General features: G+C 43.4%; 1 protein-coding gene across 3 annotated transcripts in view; it reads right to left on the bottom strand.

The window, feature by feature from the left end:
* Positions 1–4,323: 4,323 nt before the first annotated feature.
* The window catches only part of SLAIN1 (SLAIN motif family member 1), a 65,191-nt gene continuing 53,980 nt past the window's right edge, over positions 4,324–15,534 (bottom strand). For all 3 annotated transcript variants that reach the window (XM_080659629.1, XM_080659628.1, XM_080659630.1), the window contains 3 exons: positions 11,620–11,775; positions 8,761–9,043; positions 4,324–5,412 (listed from right to left, as the gene is read on the bottom strand). In XM_080659629.1, coding sequence (XP_080515755.1) covers positions 5,337–5,412; positions 8,761–9,043; positions 11,620–11,775 — 515 coding nt within the window. In that variant the 3' untranslated portion in view covers positions 4,324–5,336. The remainder of the gene's footprint in view (positions 5,413–8,760; positions 9,044–11,619; positions 11,776–15,534) is intronic.

A 15,534-nucleotide genomic window follows, 5' to 3' on the forward strand; every position in this document is an offset into this window, starting at 1 on the left:
TGTGAAGCTCTTTATCTGACCTTCAATTCTGAATGATAGCTTTGCTGGGTAGAGTAATCTTGTTTGTAGGTTCTTGCTGTTCATCACTTTGAATATTTCTTGCCACTCCCTTCTGGCCTGCATAGTTTCTGTTGAGAAATCAGCTGACAGTCATATGGGTACTCTCTTGTAGGTAACTAACCATTTTTCTCTTGCTGCTTTCAAGATTCTCTTTGTCTTTTGCCTTTGGCATTTTAATTATGGTGTGTCTTGGTGTGGTCCTCTTTGGATTCCTCTTGTTTGGGGTTCTCTGCACTTCCTGGACTTGTAAGTCTATTTCTTTCACCAGGTAGGGGAAGTTTTCTGTCATTATTTCTTCAAATAGGTTTTCAGTATCTTGCTCTCTCTCTTCTTCTGGCACCCCAATAATTTGGATGTTGGTACGCTTGTAGTTTTCCCAGAGGCTCCTTACACTATCTTCATATTTTTGGATTCTATTTTCTTTTTGTTTTTCTGATTGGGTGTTTTTTTGCTTCCTCATATTTCAAATCTTTGGTTTGATTCTTGGGGTCCTCTAGTGTACTGTTGGACTTCTGTATATTATTCTTATTTCAGACAGTGTATGCTTAATTTCTGACTGGTCCTTTTCCATTTTTTTTAAATTTTTTTTTTGGCATTCTCATTAAGATCCTTGAAAATCTCACTAAGTTTCTCGGAGGTCTCACTAAGTTTCTTGGCGGTTTATAGAAGATTCTTGAGTAACCTTATAACTGTGGTTTTGAACTCTATACCCAGTAGTTTGCTTTCCTCCATTTCTTTCATTCGTGACATGTTTCTTTGTCTCCACATTTTGGCTGCTTCCCTGTTTTGATGGAGTGGCTTTGTGTGGTAGGTGACCTATAGGGCCCAGTGGCTCAGCCTCCCCAATCACCTGAGGTGGACACTCCTGGTGCACCCCTTTGTGGGCTGTGTGTACAGTCTTGTAGTTAAGCCTTGATTGCTGTTGGTACACTGGGAGGAATTGACCTCCAGGCCAATTGGCTGTGAGGACTGACTGTGTCTATAATGGAAGAACTGCTGTGCTGGAGACAGCCTTATGGGGCAGGACTTGCTTCAGTGGGGCTTTGGTACTCACTGAGTCTGCCTCTTTTTTTTTTTTTTTTCTGAGTCTGCCTCTTGAGTGTGTCACTTATGGATGTGAGGAGTTGAAATCTGGTGTCATCTCACACTGACCACTGTGTATGCTGGCTCCTGGATCTCCAAGGAGGTGCAAGTCAGCTATTGTGAGAGGCCACCCAGCAGGAGCTACAGTGAGATCTGCCGATTTCTCTTTGTTTGGGGTTTGGAAGTTTTGGAGGTCTCTGACCCAGCTGAAGTTTGTTAGGTTAAGCTGCAAAAGGGCAGGCCATTCATATGCAAAAGCCACTGCTAGGGTGGGTTTGTAAATTGGGTGGGGCAGGGTTTCGGGCAATCACCAGGGCCTAGCAAACAGCGATGGCTGCCAGTCAGCCATCTCTGTGTCCTGCGCCCCATGCCCCAGCTCAGTAAATGATTCCTGCGAGCACCTCTGTGAGAAAGCCACCCTCACTTTCCGACCCGATGCCAGACAGTCCAGTTTCTCCCCGTAGGACTTTGGGTCCCCAGAGTATCGCCGGAAACTGGAGTTCAGAGCAGTCGGGAGCTTATATCTCCCTCCCAATTGGAAAAAACAGTGCACAGCCTGATGCGTGTGCCTCCATACCTCTGCTTTTCCGTGGCTCTGCACCTCCTACCCGGTCTCAATGTGCTTTTTTCTTTCCTTCTAGTTGTAGAACTTCCACTCAGCCAGCTTTCCCGTGGTTCTGGGTGATAGTCGTTTTGTCTTTTAGTTGTAGTTTTGGTGTGGTTGTGAGAGGCAGCACGTACAGGTGTATACCTTATGCCGCCATCTTGGTTTTCTATGTTGGGAGTGTTTTGATTACTGATTCAAATTCTTTAGTAGTTATTCTGTTCAGATTTTGTTTCTTCCTCATTCAGCCTTGGAAGATTGTATGGTTCTAGGAATTTATCAGTTTTGGGGGGTTGTCCAATTTGTTGGTATATTATTGTTCATAGTATATTCTTATAATCCTTTGTCTTTCTGTGGTTTCTGCTGTCATTCCTTTTTAAAATTTATTTTTGAAAGTATTTCAGTTGTCCCTTTTTCTCTAGTGAATCCCTCCACCCCATATTCACCCCACCCCCAGACCCTGTGTCCATAGGTTATGCATATAACTTATTTGGTTAATCTCTTCCTGCCATCCCTCACTGCCCCCCTTCCCTCTGAGATTCATCATGTCTCTGGATCTGTTTTGCTTATCAGCATGTTCATTAGATTCCACGTATAAGTGAGATCATGTGATACTTATCTTTCTCTGACTGGCTTATTTCGCTTAACATCTGCTATCATTTCTATTTCATTTCTGATTTTATTTGGGCCCTCTTTTTTTCTTGACAAATATGGATAAAGTTTTATCAATTTTGGTTACCAAAGAACCAGCTCTTGGTTCCATTGATCTTTTCTATTGTTGTTGGGTTTTTTTAGACCCTATTTATTTGTTCTGATCTTTATTATTTCCTTCTTTCTACTCACTTTGGACTTTGTTCTTTTTATAGTTCCCTTAAGCATTAGATTATTTACTAGATATTTTTGTTTCTAGAGGTAGGCCTGTATTGCTCCAAATTTCATCTAGAGGGCTGGTTTAGTAGGTCTGGGGAGGGCTTGAGGATCTGCATTTCTAATAAATTCCCAGGAGAGGCTGATGCTGCTAATGTGGGGATCACACTTTGAGAACCACTACCCTAAGGCATCCATTGTATGCAACACTTTAAATTCTCTCCTATGCAACCTAGGGAGAATTGTGAAAATAGGTAAAAGAGGCCATGAAAGCTTCAGGACTCACTCTGTCTCTTTGGCTCCAAGTCTTTGTTCAGGTGTCAACTCCTTAATGAGAGCTACCCTGATGACCCCACTATTAGTGTGATCTCTCCCCATCTCCATCTTCTCAACTCCTCTTACTTTGATCTCCTTTTCTCTTTCTCTCCCATAGCACTTAGGGCCTAACATACTGTGATTTACTTACTTGTTTATGGTTTACTGTCTCTCCCCCCAATTAGACTGTAAAGTCTAAAATGCAGGGATTTTTGTTTTTGATTCCAAGGGCTGAACATACTTTTTTTTTTAATATAAATGAAACATGCAAATTGAAAATGAATTGGATCCTTTAGTTTCCTCAGCAGAATATAAACTCACTTAAAAAAAAAAATATACTAACTTAACTACGCGTGCTCATAGGAAGAGAGCATAGTGGGAAAAACAGACTTTTGAGATCAGGAACACCTGGGTTCAGAAGTTAGCTTCACTATTTCCTGGCTGATATGTACACAAGGTTCATGTCACATTTCTAGGGCTCAGTGTCTTTACTTTTAAACTTGTGATAACATTGATGATTGTTAGAATTCAACGAATGTATACAAAATATCTAGCACAGTCTTGTCACTAAAGAAGTGCGTACTGCATACCACTTCCCCCTTGATACCTCTCCTCCTCTAGCTCACATTTCACTTAAAGTACAAGCTACGTTAAAGCCAGTCTATTAATTTTAGATAGAATCTTATCTAAAGGCACATTTTTTAAAAATAAAAATCTCCAGCCGAAACCGGTTTGGCTCAGTGGATAGAGTGTCGGCCTGCGGACTGAAGGGTCCCGGGTTCGATTTCGGTCAAGGGCACGTACCTTGGTTGCGGGCACATCCCCAGTAGGGGGTGTGCAGGAGGCAGCTGATCGATGTTTCTCTCTCATCGATGTTTCTAGCTCTCTATCCCTCTCCCTTCCTTTCTGTAAAATATCAATAAAAAAAATAAATAAATAAAAATAAAAAAAAAATCTCCAAGGACTTTAGGCAGAACTCTATTCTTAAACATTAAAACCTTTGCATCACCTTTCTATAACTGTACCTTCAGATGAAAAGTCTTCCAACAAATATTAAATATAATGTGGAATAATGATAATATTTTGCTGATACTGAGAAAGTATTTCAAGTTCAATCCCCACAAAGTATTAAAATCTCCCCTGATCATGTTCAGCCATAAATGTGTTTCTGGACAACAGGCTACTTGAGTTTTCTAGCAGCCCTTCTAAATGGGACTAAAACTAACCCTTACAAGTGTTTTAGAGAAAGAAGTAATTTTTACAAATGTGGATATCCTATCTACTTGCTTTAGCTATAAATGTCCTGCATGAGAACGTAGCAACAATGACCACATTCACGACTGTGATGAGATATATATATGGTAGTCATACATTTACGCTGCACATTCATACATGACCTGATATTGCTGAAATAGTCTTTATTTCTGAACATTCCAAAACAGCAGTGTACACAGTAACAAATATTAAGTCATATACCATAAGAAAAGCATTCATTAGTGCAAATGGGTTTTGTAAAAGGTCTATCAAAAAGATTTATTTGCTTTAAAATGCATTCATTTCCAGAAGCATTGTTAATAAAACATTACAGTTTCATCCTCTGTAATAAAGTATTGAAAATCGGTGGTGGTATAGTAGCAAACATTGCCGGTATTAAGTGCAATGAGCTTGTGATGCCTTTATAAATATGAAACCCATGTATGACAATAAATTAACAATGAAAAAGACAAGACCATTTAACTTGCTGTCTGGCTACCTCCTTGCAATGCTTCAGATTACACAGTGCTCATTCAACACAAAATTATGTCTCTGAAACTGTTTGGTGGATTTTTGCTGATATATCCTCAGAGTTAAAAAAATAGTACCTTACCACAAAAATATTTTTATGGCACAAAATTTAAGTTGTTCCATAGTGGTTCACGTAGGTGTAAAAAGAAATAGGCACAAAAAATAAAATTCCTGTAAACTATAAAAAAGTAAATTTCAAAGTATACATTGATCGAACATATTTGTAAATATGTAATGTATTAAAACACAGAACATGTAATGGGAAGATGTTTAGAACATGTAAGTAAACTGAACAAGTTACTTTAAAAACTCATATGGCAAAGAAAGCATTAATGATACATCTCAATTCTCTCAAAAAGGTACGTAGCAGTTCTACAAAAACTTTCTAGATCTAAGTATCGCAATACTGCAACCATGGATTTGAGAATGCTGCAGTATCTCAGGCAAATATTTAAGTGCAATAATTAGTCTCTGGTGATTGGTTCATTGAAAAACAATGCAGTAAGTATGTTAAAATGCAAAAGGGAAAGAATATCCCGACATCCACTGTTACCCAGCCAGCTAGGTAATACAACCCTCATTTCCACTTCTTCCCCATTCTTCAAGGGTACATAAAACTGCGTCAGTAGCAACCATCTCTCCAGTTTCCGTCCCTCAGAGTGCTGAGTGAAGACAGAGGCTTTGGAGGCTGAAGGAAGCTATGAAGGTAAGAAAAAGGAAGCAGAGTGTTAGTAACCCTATGGGTCACATTGCTTCCTTTAATCTGCTCCTCCAGTAGTGACAATCTGTTGGCACTTCCCCAAGTGAGCCTTGATTTCCACACTCTGGAGCTTTGCAACATGTGCATCTGCTAGAAACCCAGTGATACCACAGTGCTATGTACTCTGTGTGGGCATGAGTGAAAAATGATCAATACCCTTAACGTATAAAACATACTTTAATCAGAAAGAAAAAGGTAAACTCAATAGAAAAATGGCCCCAAAACAAGCAGTTACTTAATTGACTATAAACAGCAAATTAACATAAATTTTTAAAAGTATGTTTTTATTGACTTTTTATAGACAGAGGGAGAGGGAGAAAGAAACATAGATGGGGTACCTCCCATATGCACCCCAATCAGGGACCCACAACCTGGGAATTAAACCCAAGATCTTTTGGTGCATGAGATGGCATTCAACCAAATGAGCCACATTGGCCAGAGCATAACATGAAGAAATTTTAAACCTTATGGATAATCAAACATTTTCCTATCAGATTGGCAAAGAATTCCCAGTGTTTTCCAGTTTGGGAAAACAGACCCTCACAAATAGTCTGGTAGTGACAACCTTTTCAGGAGGTTAGGTTGGAGACAAACAGATGGTCCTATTTATCTAGACAGTATGTGTCAAATAACCTATGTACTTTCTATTCAGCCATAAGCACAACACAGCTCTGCATTTACTGGGGGAGAATTTATTTAACAAATATACACCAAAGTTATTTTTATCTGGGTAGTAGGATTCCAAATCAGCCTTTATTTTCTGTGTTTTTCAATAGTTTCTGAATTTGTTTCTGACCTGAGCACCTATTACTTCTAATCAGAAAATAAAAAAGCAAAACTATTTATATATACCAGTGCATAAAGAAAAATTACTTGTTTCCATATCCCTTTCAAACTTTTACTGACTCCCTCCCTCTCCTTCTTCATATATTCTTTTAAGAGTTGTCTAGCCCTAACCATTTTGGCTCAGTGGATAGAGCTTTGGCCTGTGGACTCAAGGGTCCCAGGTTCGATTCCAGTCAAGGGCATGTACCTTGGTTGTGGGCACATACCCAGTGGGGTGTGTGCAGGAGGCAGCTGATGGATGTTTCTCTCTCATCGATGTTTCTAGCTCTCTATCCCTCTCCCTTCCTCTCTGTAAAAAAGCAATAAAATAAAATAAAAATTTTTAAAAGGAGTTGTCTACATTTACTGCCTCCATTGTTTCATCTTCCAAGCTCTCCTCAACCCACTTTTATAGAATTTTTTTAACCGTAAAACACTCTAGGATATCTAAGTTCAAGAAGGGTACCTCATGACTATGAGCTCATCTAAAATGTGTCCTGCAAGTAATCTAGAATTGTGGAGTGGGGAGGACTGTTACCTGGACCACAATGAACTTACACAAGCTAAAAAAACCCACTAATTATCACTAAGATGTTTTTTAAACCATGCATCTGATGGGAAGGTATATGTGTACAAATGCATGTGTGCCTAACACATTTGGGCTGATATTGATATAAAAATGGATTCATAAAACATTTGCAATCCTACTCTGTGCTGGACACACCACTTTGCATTAGGGACATATAGCAATGAAGCAAAGATCAACTACCCCCTTTCAGGAAGCCTGCATTCTAGTGAGGAGAGTCAGACCACATTATAAACTAACTAGTGACCCGGTGCACGAAATTCATGCACATTAAAAGGGGATTAATTAGAGGAAATAATTTAATATTGCTATTTGCACTTTCTCTATAATAGAAGTGTCAGAGATGAAAGAAAATTAGTAAAATGTATATGAAAACCTTCCTCCTGTCAGAATCTGGGGCTCACCATGGGACCCAGAGTCAAGTCCCCGCCCACCCACATGCACCTCAAAATCAAGTGAGACCCAGACCTGGCCGGTCCCCCCCCATTGGGCTAGATCCAGACCCGGCCAGTCCCACCCTTGTCAAGCCCTTCCAGGCAGGGGGTGTAGCCTCAGGTCCCCTGGCCCAGTGCCAGGACGGGGGGGCGTGGCCTGAGGTCCTGCAGCCCAGACCAGGGCAGCGGGCATGCCTTGAGGTCCTCCGTCAAGCCCCGCCAAGTGGGAGACACAGCCTGAGATCCCCTGTCAAGCCCCGCTAGGTGGGGGCATGGCCTGAGGTCCCCCATCAAGCCCCGCCAGGTGGGGGGGCACAGCCTCAGGTCCCCCGGCCCAGTACCGGGAGGGGTGTGCAGCCTCAGGTCCCCCATCAAGCCCCACCAGCAGGGGGGTGCAGCCTCAGGTCCCCCATCAAGCCCTGCTGGGCAGGGAAACAGCCTGAGTTCCACCGACCCAGCACTGGGGGTGCACCTTGAGGTCCCCCATCAAGCCCCACTGGGGGCACAGCCTGAGGTCTCCTGTCAAGCCCAGCCAGGCAGGGGGGCACAGCCTCAGGTCTCCTCGCCCGGTGTGGGGCGGGGGGCATGGCCCGAGGTCCCCTGTCAAGCCCCACCGGGTGGGGGGTGCAATCTGAGGTCCCCCAGCCTGGTGCCAGGGTGGGAACCACGGCCTGAAGTCCCCTGTCAAGCCCCACCTGGTGGGGGGCATGGCCTGAGGTCCCCTAGCCCAGCACCAGGATGGGAAGCACACCTTGAGGTTCCCCCGTCAAGCCCCACCTGGTGGGGGGCGCAGCCTGAGGTCCTCTGGCCTGGTGCTGGGATGGGGGGAGCAGCCTGACGTCCCCTAGCCCCGCACCAGGATGGGAAGTGCACCTTGAGGTCCCCTGTCAAGCCCTGCTGGGTGGGGGACACAGCCTGAGGTCCCCTGTCAAGCCCCACGGGGGCGGGGGAGGGCGTAGTCTCAGGTCCCTGCTGATTGCTCGTTAAGGCTCCTTATGGGAACTTGGCCTCAGCTATGCGTGCAGCCATCTTTGTGATGGAGTGATGGTCAATTAGCATATTCCCTCTTTATTAGATAGGATAAGTGGAGTAGGAGAAGAAGGGAGAAAGAGGGAAGAGGCCCTGCAAATAACTTGGGGGAAGGAAAATGCAAGAGTTCTGGAGGTGGAGCTTTCCTGGTATATTAAAGGAAACAGGGCATCAGGTTGAAGTGGTGAGGGAGGAAGGAAGAAAATGAGATCAGAGAGAGGAAGACCTGACCACACATGGACACCCACACCCATCACTTTCCAGAGGAAGTGGGACACAAGTCAGGCCAAAGAGGTAGCGTGGCCTACTATTAGGGTTAGACTGAGACCAAGAAAAAGGCAAGGTGCCAGGAGCAGCTTCTAATTTAAAGCTGCCAATGAAGTAACGTAGGCCAGGGAACGAAGACTCTTACCTTCTGACAGGTTGTGCAATTTTACTTCGAGGCAGGTTACTCCCATTTATTGCCAGTGAAGGTCTTGGAAGTGCACTGCGGCCCATTATCCCAGAAGGGGTAGCTTTGTTTGGTGTGGGGATTCCAGTGTTGGAATATAATTGTAAGCCATTGGATAAAGGCGTGTTACTGCTGCCTTGAACAGTTGGGCTCACGTATGCTGTGGCTTTAAGAGGCTGTCGGACAGACACAGGGAAATGACCCACACTATGGATTCTGTGTTGAAGCTGTCCTGGTGATGGAACTAGAAGAAAAAATGAAGTTCATATGAGACAAAATTTCTATCACTATCCAACTTAAGAAATGTTATATTTTTAAAAAGCCTATATTGTCTGAAAGATATATGTATACATAAAATGGAACTTTTAATATATGTCTATATAAAATGGAATTTTTAATATATTATATATAATTGTATTGCATTATACAATGTTGCCAATTGCCAGAAGACTGTTAGTATTGGAAAATCCAATTATTGATTTTTTAGAGAAACATCAATTTGTTGTTCCACTTATTTATCCATTCATTGGTTGATTCTTGTATGTGCCCTGACCAAGGACCAAGCCTGCAACTGAGCTACTCAGCCAGGGCTAGAAAATTCTAATTCTTGACAAGAAAGTATTCTATCAATCAGCAACATTTTTGAGTACCTAACTGTATTATATTATTAATAGAGGCTCAGTGCATGAAATTCGTGCATGGGTAGGGTTCCTAGGCCTGGCCAGTGATCAGGGCCAATCGGAACCTTCTGGCTGCCAGCCGGGACCTCCCTTCATTCCGCGCTGCCCCCTGGTGGTCAGTGCACGTCACAGCGAGCGATCGAACTCCCATTCTCCCAGTCGAACTCCCAAGGGGACATTTTGCATATTAGCCTTTTATATATATAGACTAATATATTATTATATTCTAAGAATAACCTCCTTTTCTTTAACAATTTTGAGTTCTCACAGGACAATTTCTTCCTTGCTTGAAAGACATTAGAACTTCTTGATGGTTACTTTGAGGAGGATTTCATGAAAATACAAGGGACAATTTAGCTGTTATTATAGAAAGGAAGACAGAGGTGACATCAGTAAGTATAAATTCAGCTTATTACAGATATACTTCCTAAACAGTTTTCATCATGACATTTACAGTTTGTGGGAAGAATAAATGAGTTACTCTACATGAAGCCTTACGAGGCACCCAGCATGTCGTAACCACTCAGCGAGTGCTAGCTATTATTACCTTGATAAGGACAGCAAAATCTACAAAATGAAAAACCTCTCAGAGCAAGACTCTTAAAAGCTTCACTAATGTACTGGCCCAATAGTGCATATCATTTCACATTAAGAAAATGAACTGTTTGGCAGAAATTTTTTAATTTTATAATTCTTTTCTCCAAGGGAAAACTGAAGCACAAATTTAACAGAAATTTATGCACACAACTCAGCCTGTTGTTTGCTAACTTCTCCAGCCTTTGCTGCCTCATACTTACCATTCAGTTAAACAGGGACACACCCTATTTTCTAAAACATTTTAGCTGATTTTGAACTCAAGCATAGAATATACAAAAAATATCTTTTTGAAATAAAAATAGGAGGAAAGCAAAAAGAAAATGTCTATAAGTTTTATTTAATACTAGAGGCCCAGTGCACGAAATTCATGCATGGGGGGAGAGGGGGGTCTCTCAGCCCGGCCTGCACCCTCTCACAATCCAGGACCCCTCAGGGCATGTCCGACTGCCAGTTTAGGCCCGATCCCTCCTAAATTGGCAGTCAGACATCCCTCTCACAATCCAAGACTGCTGGCTCCTAACCGCTCGCCTGCCTGCCTGCCTGCCTGCCTGATTGCCCCTAATTGCTCACCTGCCTGCCTGATCACCCCTAACCACCTCTGCCTCGGCCCCTGTGGCTTCGCCGGAAGGACATCCAAAATGAAGTCTGGAAGGTCGTTCAACTGTCTGGTCTAATTAGCATATTATGCTCTTATTATTATAGATCTCTTGAAACTATTTCCTTAAATTAGTTTTTCTCAAGTATATAGTAGGTGAATTCTATATCCAGGAGTGCTGATGTACGTGTATAGTAGTCAAATTCAACAAAAAATAAGGTCTATGTGAAATTCTGCTATAGTTTTGTTCCCACCAAGTTTTTGGGACACATTAATCTTTTGTTGGTTGACAAATCATCTCCAGGCCTCCAGGTTTGGGCATATCAATACTACAACTGAGTCTGCTTCCCAGGGGTCAGACTTAACCCCACTACCTATATAGGCCACATGAGCAGGAATGGGGGTGTGGGCACCTGGAACCACCACATTCCCACGAAAAGTAAAAATATGAACACCAAACTGAACACTCATTACTCTGTTTGTTGCTGAGTAAAACACAGAATGACAAACTGTGTGATAAGATGAAATGAAGTAGACAAATAATAAAACTTCATTTGTGTGGGGGGTGAGGGGGGAAGCGAAAAACAACAGCTAGAAAGAAGTGGTGTGCTTTCTTCAGAGTAAAGGTATCAAGTAGACAGAAAAAGGCAGATCTATAAAGAAAACAGATTTTGTGTGATAAGTACACCATTTAGTACGAAATTAATCACCATTTAGTGCTTCTGCTGCTATACTTGGATATGAAGGTTACATATAATTTACTATGTAATTGGTATCATAGGCACTGATAAAAATACTACTTAATTTTAATGGTGGGGAAAAAAAGTTACAAGACAAGGAGAAAATTTTTCCTGAGAGGAAAAACAAGAAATGGAAGAGTAAGATATTTGTTTAATGGTGTTACGACTAACTGAAAATTACAAAAAATTTAAGAATTGATATACTTACTACAAGACTGTATTCTTGAAAGCCCATTTCCAGCTCCGTGCAAGCTTGAGTCAAAGCTCTGACTATTTCGCACGGTGACTGGAGAACTCACATTGCTACTAGCACCCGTTGTGCTTGGCATCCGAGCTAGATTAGGCATACTTCTTCGGAGCTTGTCTAGAAGAGAAAAATTTTTACCGAGTTAAAAATCACAAACGTAATGCCTACTAAATACTAGTTTTCAAAAGTAAGTACACATATAAATCATATTTTGTTCAAAAATAAAATTATGTTCATTATGAATTATAAAAAGCTAATGGAATTAACCTTCTGTATGGGAATACACACTCAACGTCTCCAGAAAGGTTGCACCAAATAGACTGCTAAAAGAACATGAGTTCTATAAAAAGTAGGGATTAGTCAAGCCCTGGATGGTTTGGCTCAGTGGATACAGCGTTGGCCTGCAGACTGGAGGGTCCCGGGTTTGATTCCAGTCAAGGGCACATGCTCGGGTTGCGGACTTGATCCCCAGTGGGAAGCGTGCAGGAGGCAGCTGATCAATGATTCTCTCTCATCTCTGATGTTTCTATCTCTCTCCCCATCTCTCTTCCTCTCTGAAATCAATAAAAAAAAAAGTAGGGATTAGTCAATTATATATTTGTTCACATACATTAAGTGAATGAAACTGTATCAAAGTGAGGTTAGAAAATAATCTTATAGCCATTTAGCTTTAAAAACATACTAGAAATTGTTAATGAAAACCTAGAAGAGTAAAAACCAGCACTGGATCTTTTGCTAGCATATCAAAATAGAAATTACTAAAATTCAAACTTGAGATGTTTTGAGAAACCCACTGATCACATCAACATGACCATATAACTTCTAAAAAGTTTTAATTATCAAGAGTATGCCACCAAGCCTTTGGAGGCTTTAAAAAGAACATGCTTCCATTTCTTTCTCCTGGGTATGTACATCTTCTACTACTTAGAGGCAGCAGAGTCAGGCACGGGTCTCAGTGTTGCTGAGAAGTTTCAAGGCTGCAACTCTACAGAAGTTAGTTTTCTCTTTAATAATACCTCCTCCCCCCCCCCCAACAAAAAACAAAAAACAACCACTAAAATACATATATCAGGTCACTTGAGCTTAGAAAAGAAAGGATATCCTATATAATAAAAGTGTAATATGCAAATCGACAGAATGATGGAACGACCAGTCAGCGGGGGGCAGGGCCGGCAAGCAGGTGGTGCCAGGCCAGCCAAGGCGTGAGCCAGCGGGCAGAGGGAGGGAATGGCGGCGTCCAGTGGTGGTGGAGAGGCAATGGGGGGGTGGGCGGCACCATCCCCTGATTGGCCTGTCCTGTCGCCTCCTGCAGAGGGAGGCCAGAGGGTGACTTAGGCCCGCTCCCCAGTAGAACATCCCCTGAGGACTCCCAGACTATGAGAGGGTGCAGGCTGGGCTGAGGGATCCCCTCCACCCAGTGCATGAATTTTCGTGCACTGGGCCTTTAGTGTTTAAATACTAAGCCAAAAAATCATTAAGTACAAAACTGGATTCATTTCTTTCTGCTTCACACAGGGCCTTTCCACATTACTTCGATCTGTTGATTGTATGCCCTATCTGGAAAGTCACCTAATCCAGAAATCTGGAGAATCTCCTAAGATTTGCCTCCCTTCTTCACCCTTGATTCCAAGTCCTCAAAAGTCTGCCTCATAAATATTTAATGAATCTTCATTACTATCACCTGGTTTGGACCTCATTATCACTGTTTTTTTTTAATCCTCAGTGGAGGATATGGTTTTTGAACATATTAATGACTAGCATGAAAAAGTGAGTCTCTATCAATACAAGATTAAATTACTTTGACTAAGCAGAGAGGTACAGGGAAATAATTATATGTTATTATTTAGAAAATGAGTTGAGTTTCATGTTTATTAATTTTCCAACTCCTTACTATAAAAGTTTTCATATATATATATATATATATATATATATATATATATATATATATATTTACAGTTGTAAAGTAGTATCAAAAACATCTGTATGTTTTTCATCTAGATGTACTAGTTTTCATTTTGCCACATTTACTAATAATTCTTCTCCATATATTATATATATACAGTGACCCGGTGCATGAAATTCGTGCACGGGGGGGGGGGGGGGGGCGGGGGGGTCCTCAGCCCGGCCTGCACCCCCTCTAATCTGGGACCCCTCGAAGGATGTCCTACTGCCAGTTTACAGGGATCGGGGCTAAACCGGCAGTCGGACATCCCTCTCACAATCCGGGACTGCTGGCTCACCTGCCTGCCTGCCTTCCTGATTGCCCCTAACCACTCTGCCTGCCGGCCTGCTCACCCCCAACTGCGCCCCCGCCAGCCTGATCACCCCCAACTGCCCCCCCCTGCTGGCCTGCTTGCCACCAACTGCCCCCCTGCTGGCCTGCTCGCCCCCACCTTCCTTCCCCACTGGCTAGCTCAGCCGTGGGCAAACTACAGCCCTCGGGCCGGATCTGGCCCATTCGGCTGTTCTATCCGGCCCTCGGAGCCGAAAGAGCAGAGGGTTCTCTTGCTCTCCCCTCCGCTCCTTTACTTTGAATTTATATTAGTTCACACAAACACTCCATCCATGCTTTTGTTCCGGCCCTCCGGTCCAGTTTAAGAACCCATAGTGGCCCTCGAGTCAAAAAGTTTGCCCACCCCTGGGCTAGCTCATCCCCAACTGCCCCTCTGCTGGCCTGCTCTCTCCAAATTGCACCCTGCCGCTGTCCTTATCACCTCCAACTGACCCCCTGCTCACCCCCAACTGGCCCCCCTGCTGGTCTGCTTACCCCCAATGGCCCCTGCCATCCCATCCTGGCCAGATCACCCCCTGGCAACCCAAGGTCCCAGCCCCTCCTTTTTTTCTTTTCCTTTTCTTTTTTTTTTTTCAGCACCTCCCTGAGCAGGCCAGGGCAGGCTGGAAGCAAGTATCTAGGATTTATTTATCTTCTATAATTGAAACTTTGTAGCCTTGATTGGAGGCCAGGGACGGCAGGGCAGGCAGGAAGCTTGGCTTCCTCCATTGCCAAGGCAACCCAAGCCTCCTGCTTGCTCCAGCTCCATGGCCGGGTGCTATCTAGGTTGGGTTAATTTGCATACTTGCTCCTGATTGGCTGGCGGGCATGGCTTGGCGTAGCAGAGTGATGGTTAGTTTGAATGTTTCTTTTATTATTGTAGATTGTTTGCTATTGTTAAGTAACATAAAAGCTGCACACCTCCTGACACTTTAACCCTAACGACACTGTGACTTCCATTAAGCACATAGAATACATTGTGTTCCTGATATTATGAGCTTTAATAAATGAGTCACTATGATGTTCTTTAGCTGCCACTGTTTATTTTAAATTTGAAATCTGGAGGTACTCAGGTAATTTGAAATCTAGGTAAGGCCTAATAAGAAAGTTCTATAGAATCATAATACTGTCATGACATGTAAAAAATTGATAATCTATACTAACAAAAGAGTAATATGCTAATTAGACCCGGAGACCTTCCAGACATCCTTCCGGACAAAGTCAGGGGTTTGGCCAGCCTGCAAACCGCCCCCAAACGGCCCTCAGCCCCTCGCTCAGGCTGGCCACACCCCCCAACAGGGACCCCACCCTGAAGGGGGTGTGGCCAGCCTGAAAATGGCCCTCAGCCCCTCACCCAGGCTGGCCACACACCCCCAGAGGGCCCCCCCACCCCTATGGAGGTGTGGCCAGTCTGCAAACCGCCCTAGCCCCTTGCCCAGGCTGGCACCATCTCCAGTGGGGACCCCCACCCCAATGGGGGCATGGCTGGCCTGCAAACTGCCCCAGGCCTCTCACCCAGGCCAGCCCCGCCCCCCAAGGGGACCCACCCTGATCTGGGACCCCCTTCAGGGCAGACCAGCTGGCCCCCACCCATGCACCAGACC

The sequence above is a fragment of the Plecotus auritus genome, assembly GCF_963455305.1.
Source record: "Plecotus auritus genome assembly, chromosome: 3".
Classification (NCBI taxonomy): Eukaryota; Metazoa; Chordata; class Mammalia; order Chiroptera; family Vespertilionidae; genus Plecotus; species Plecotus auritus.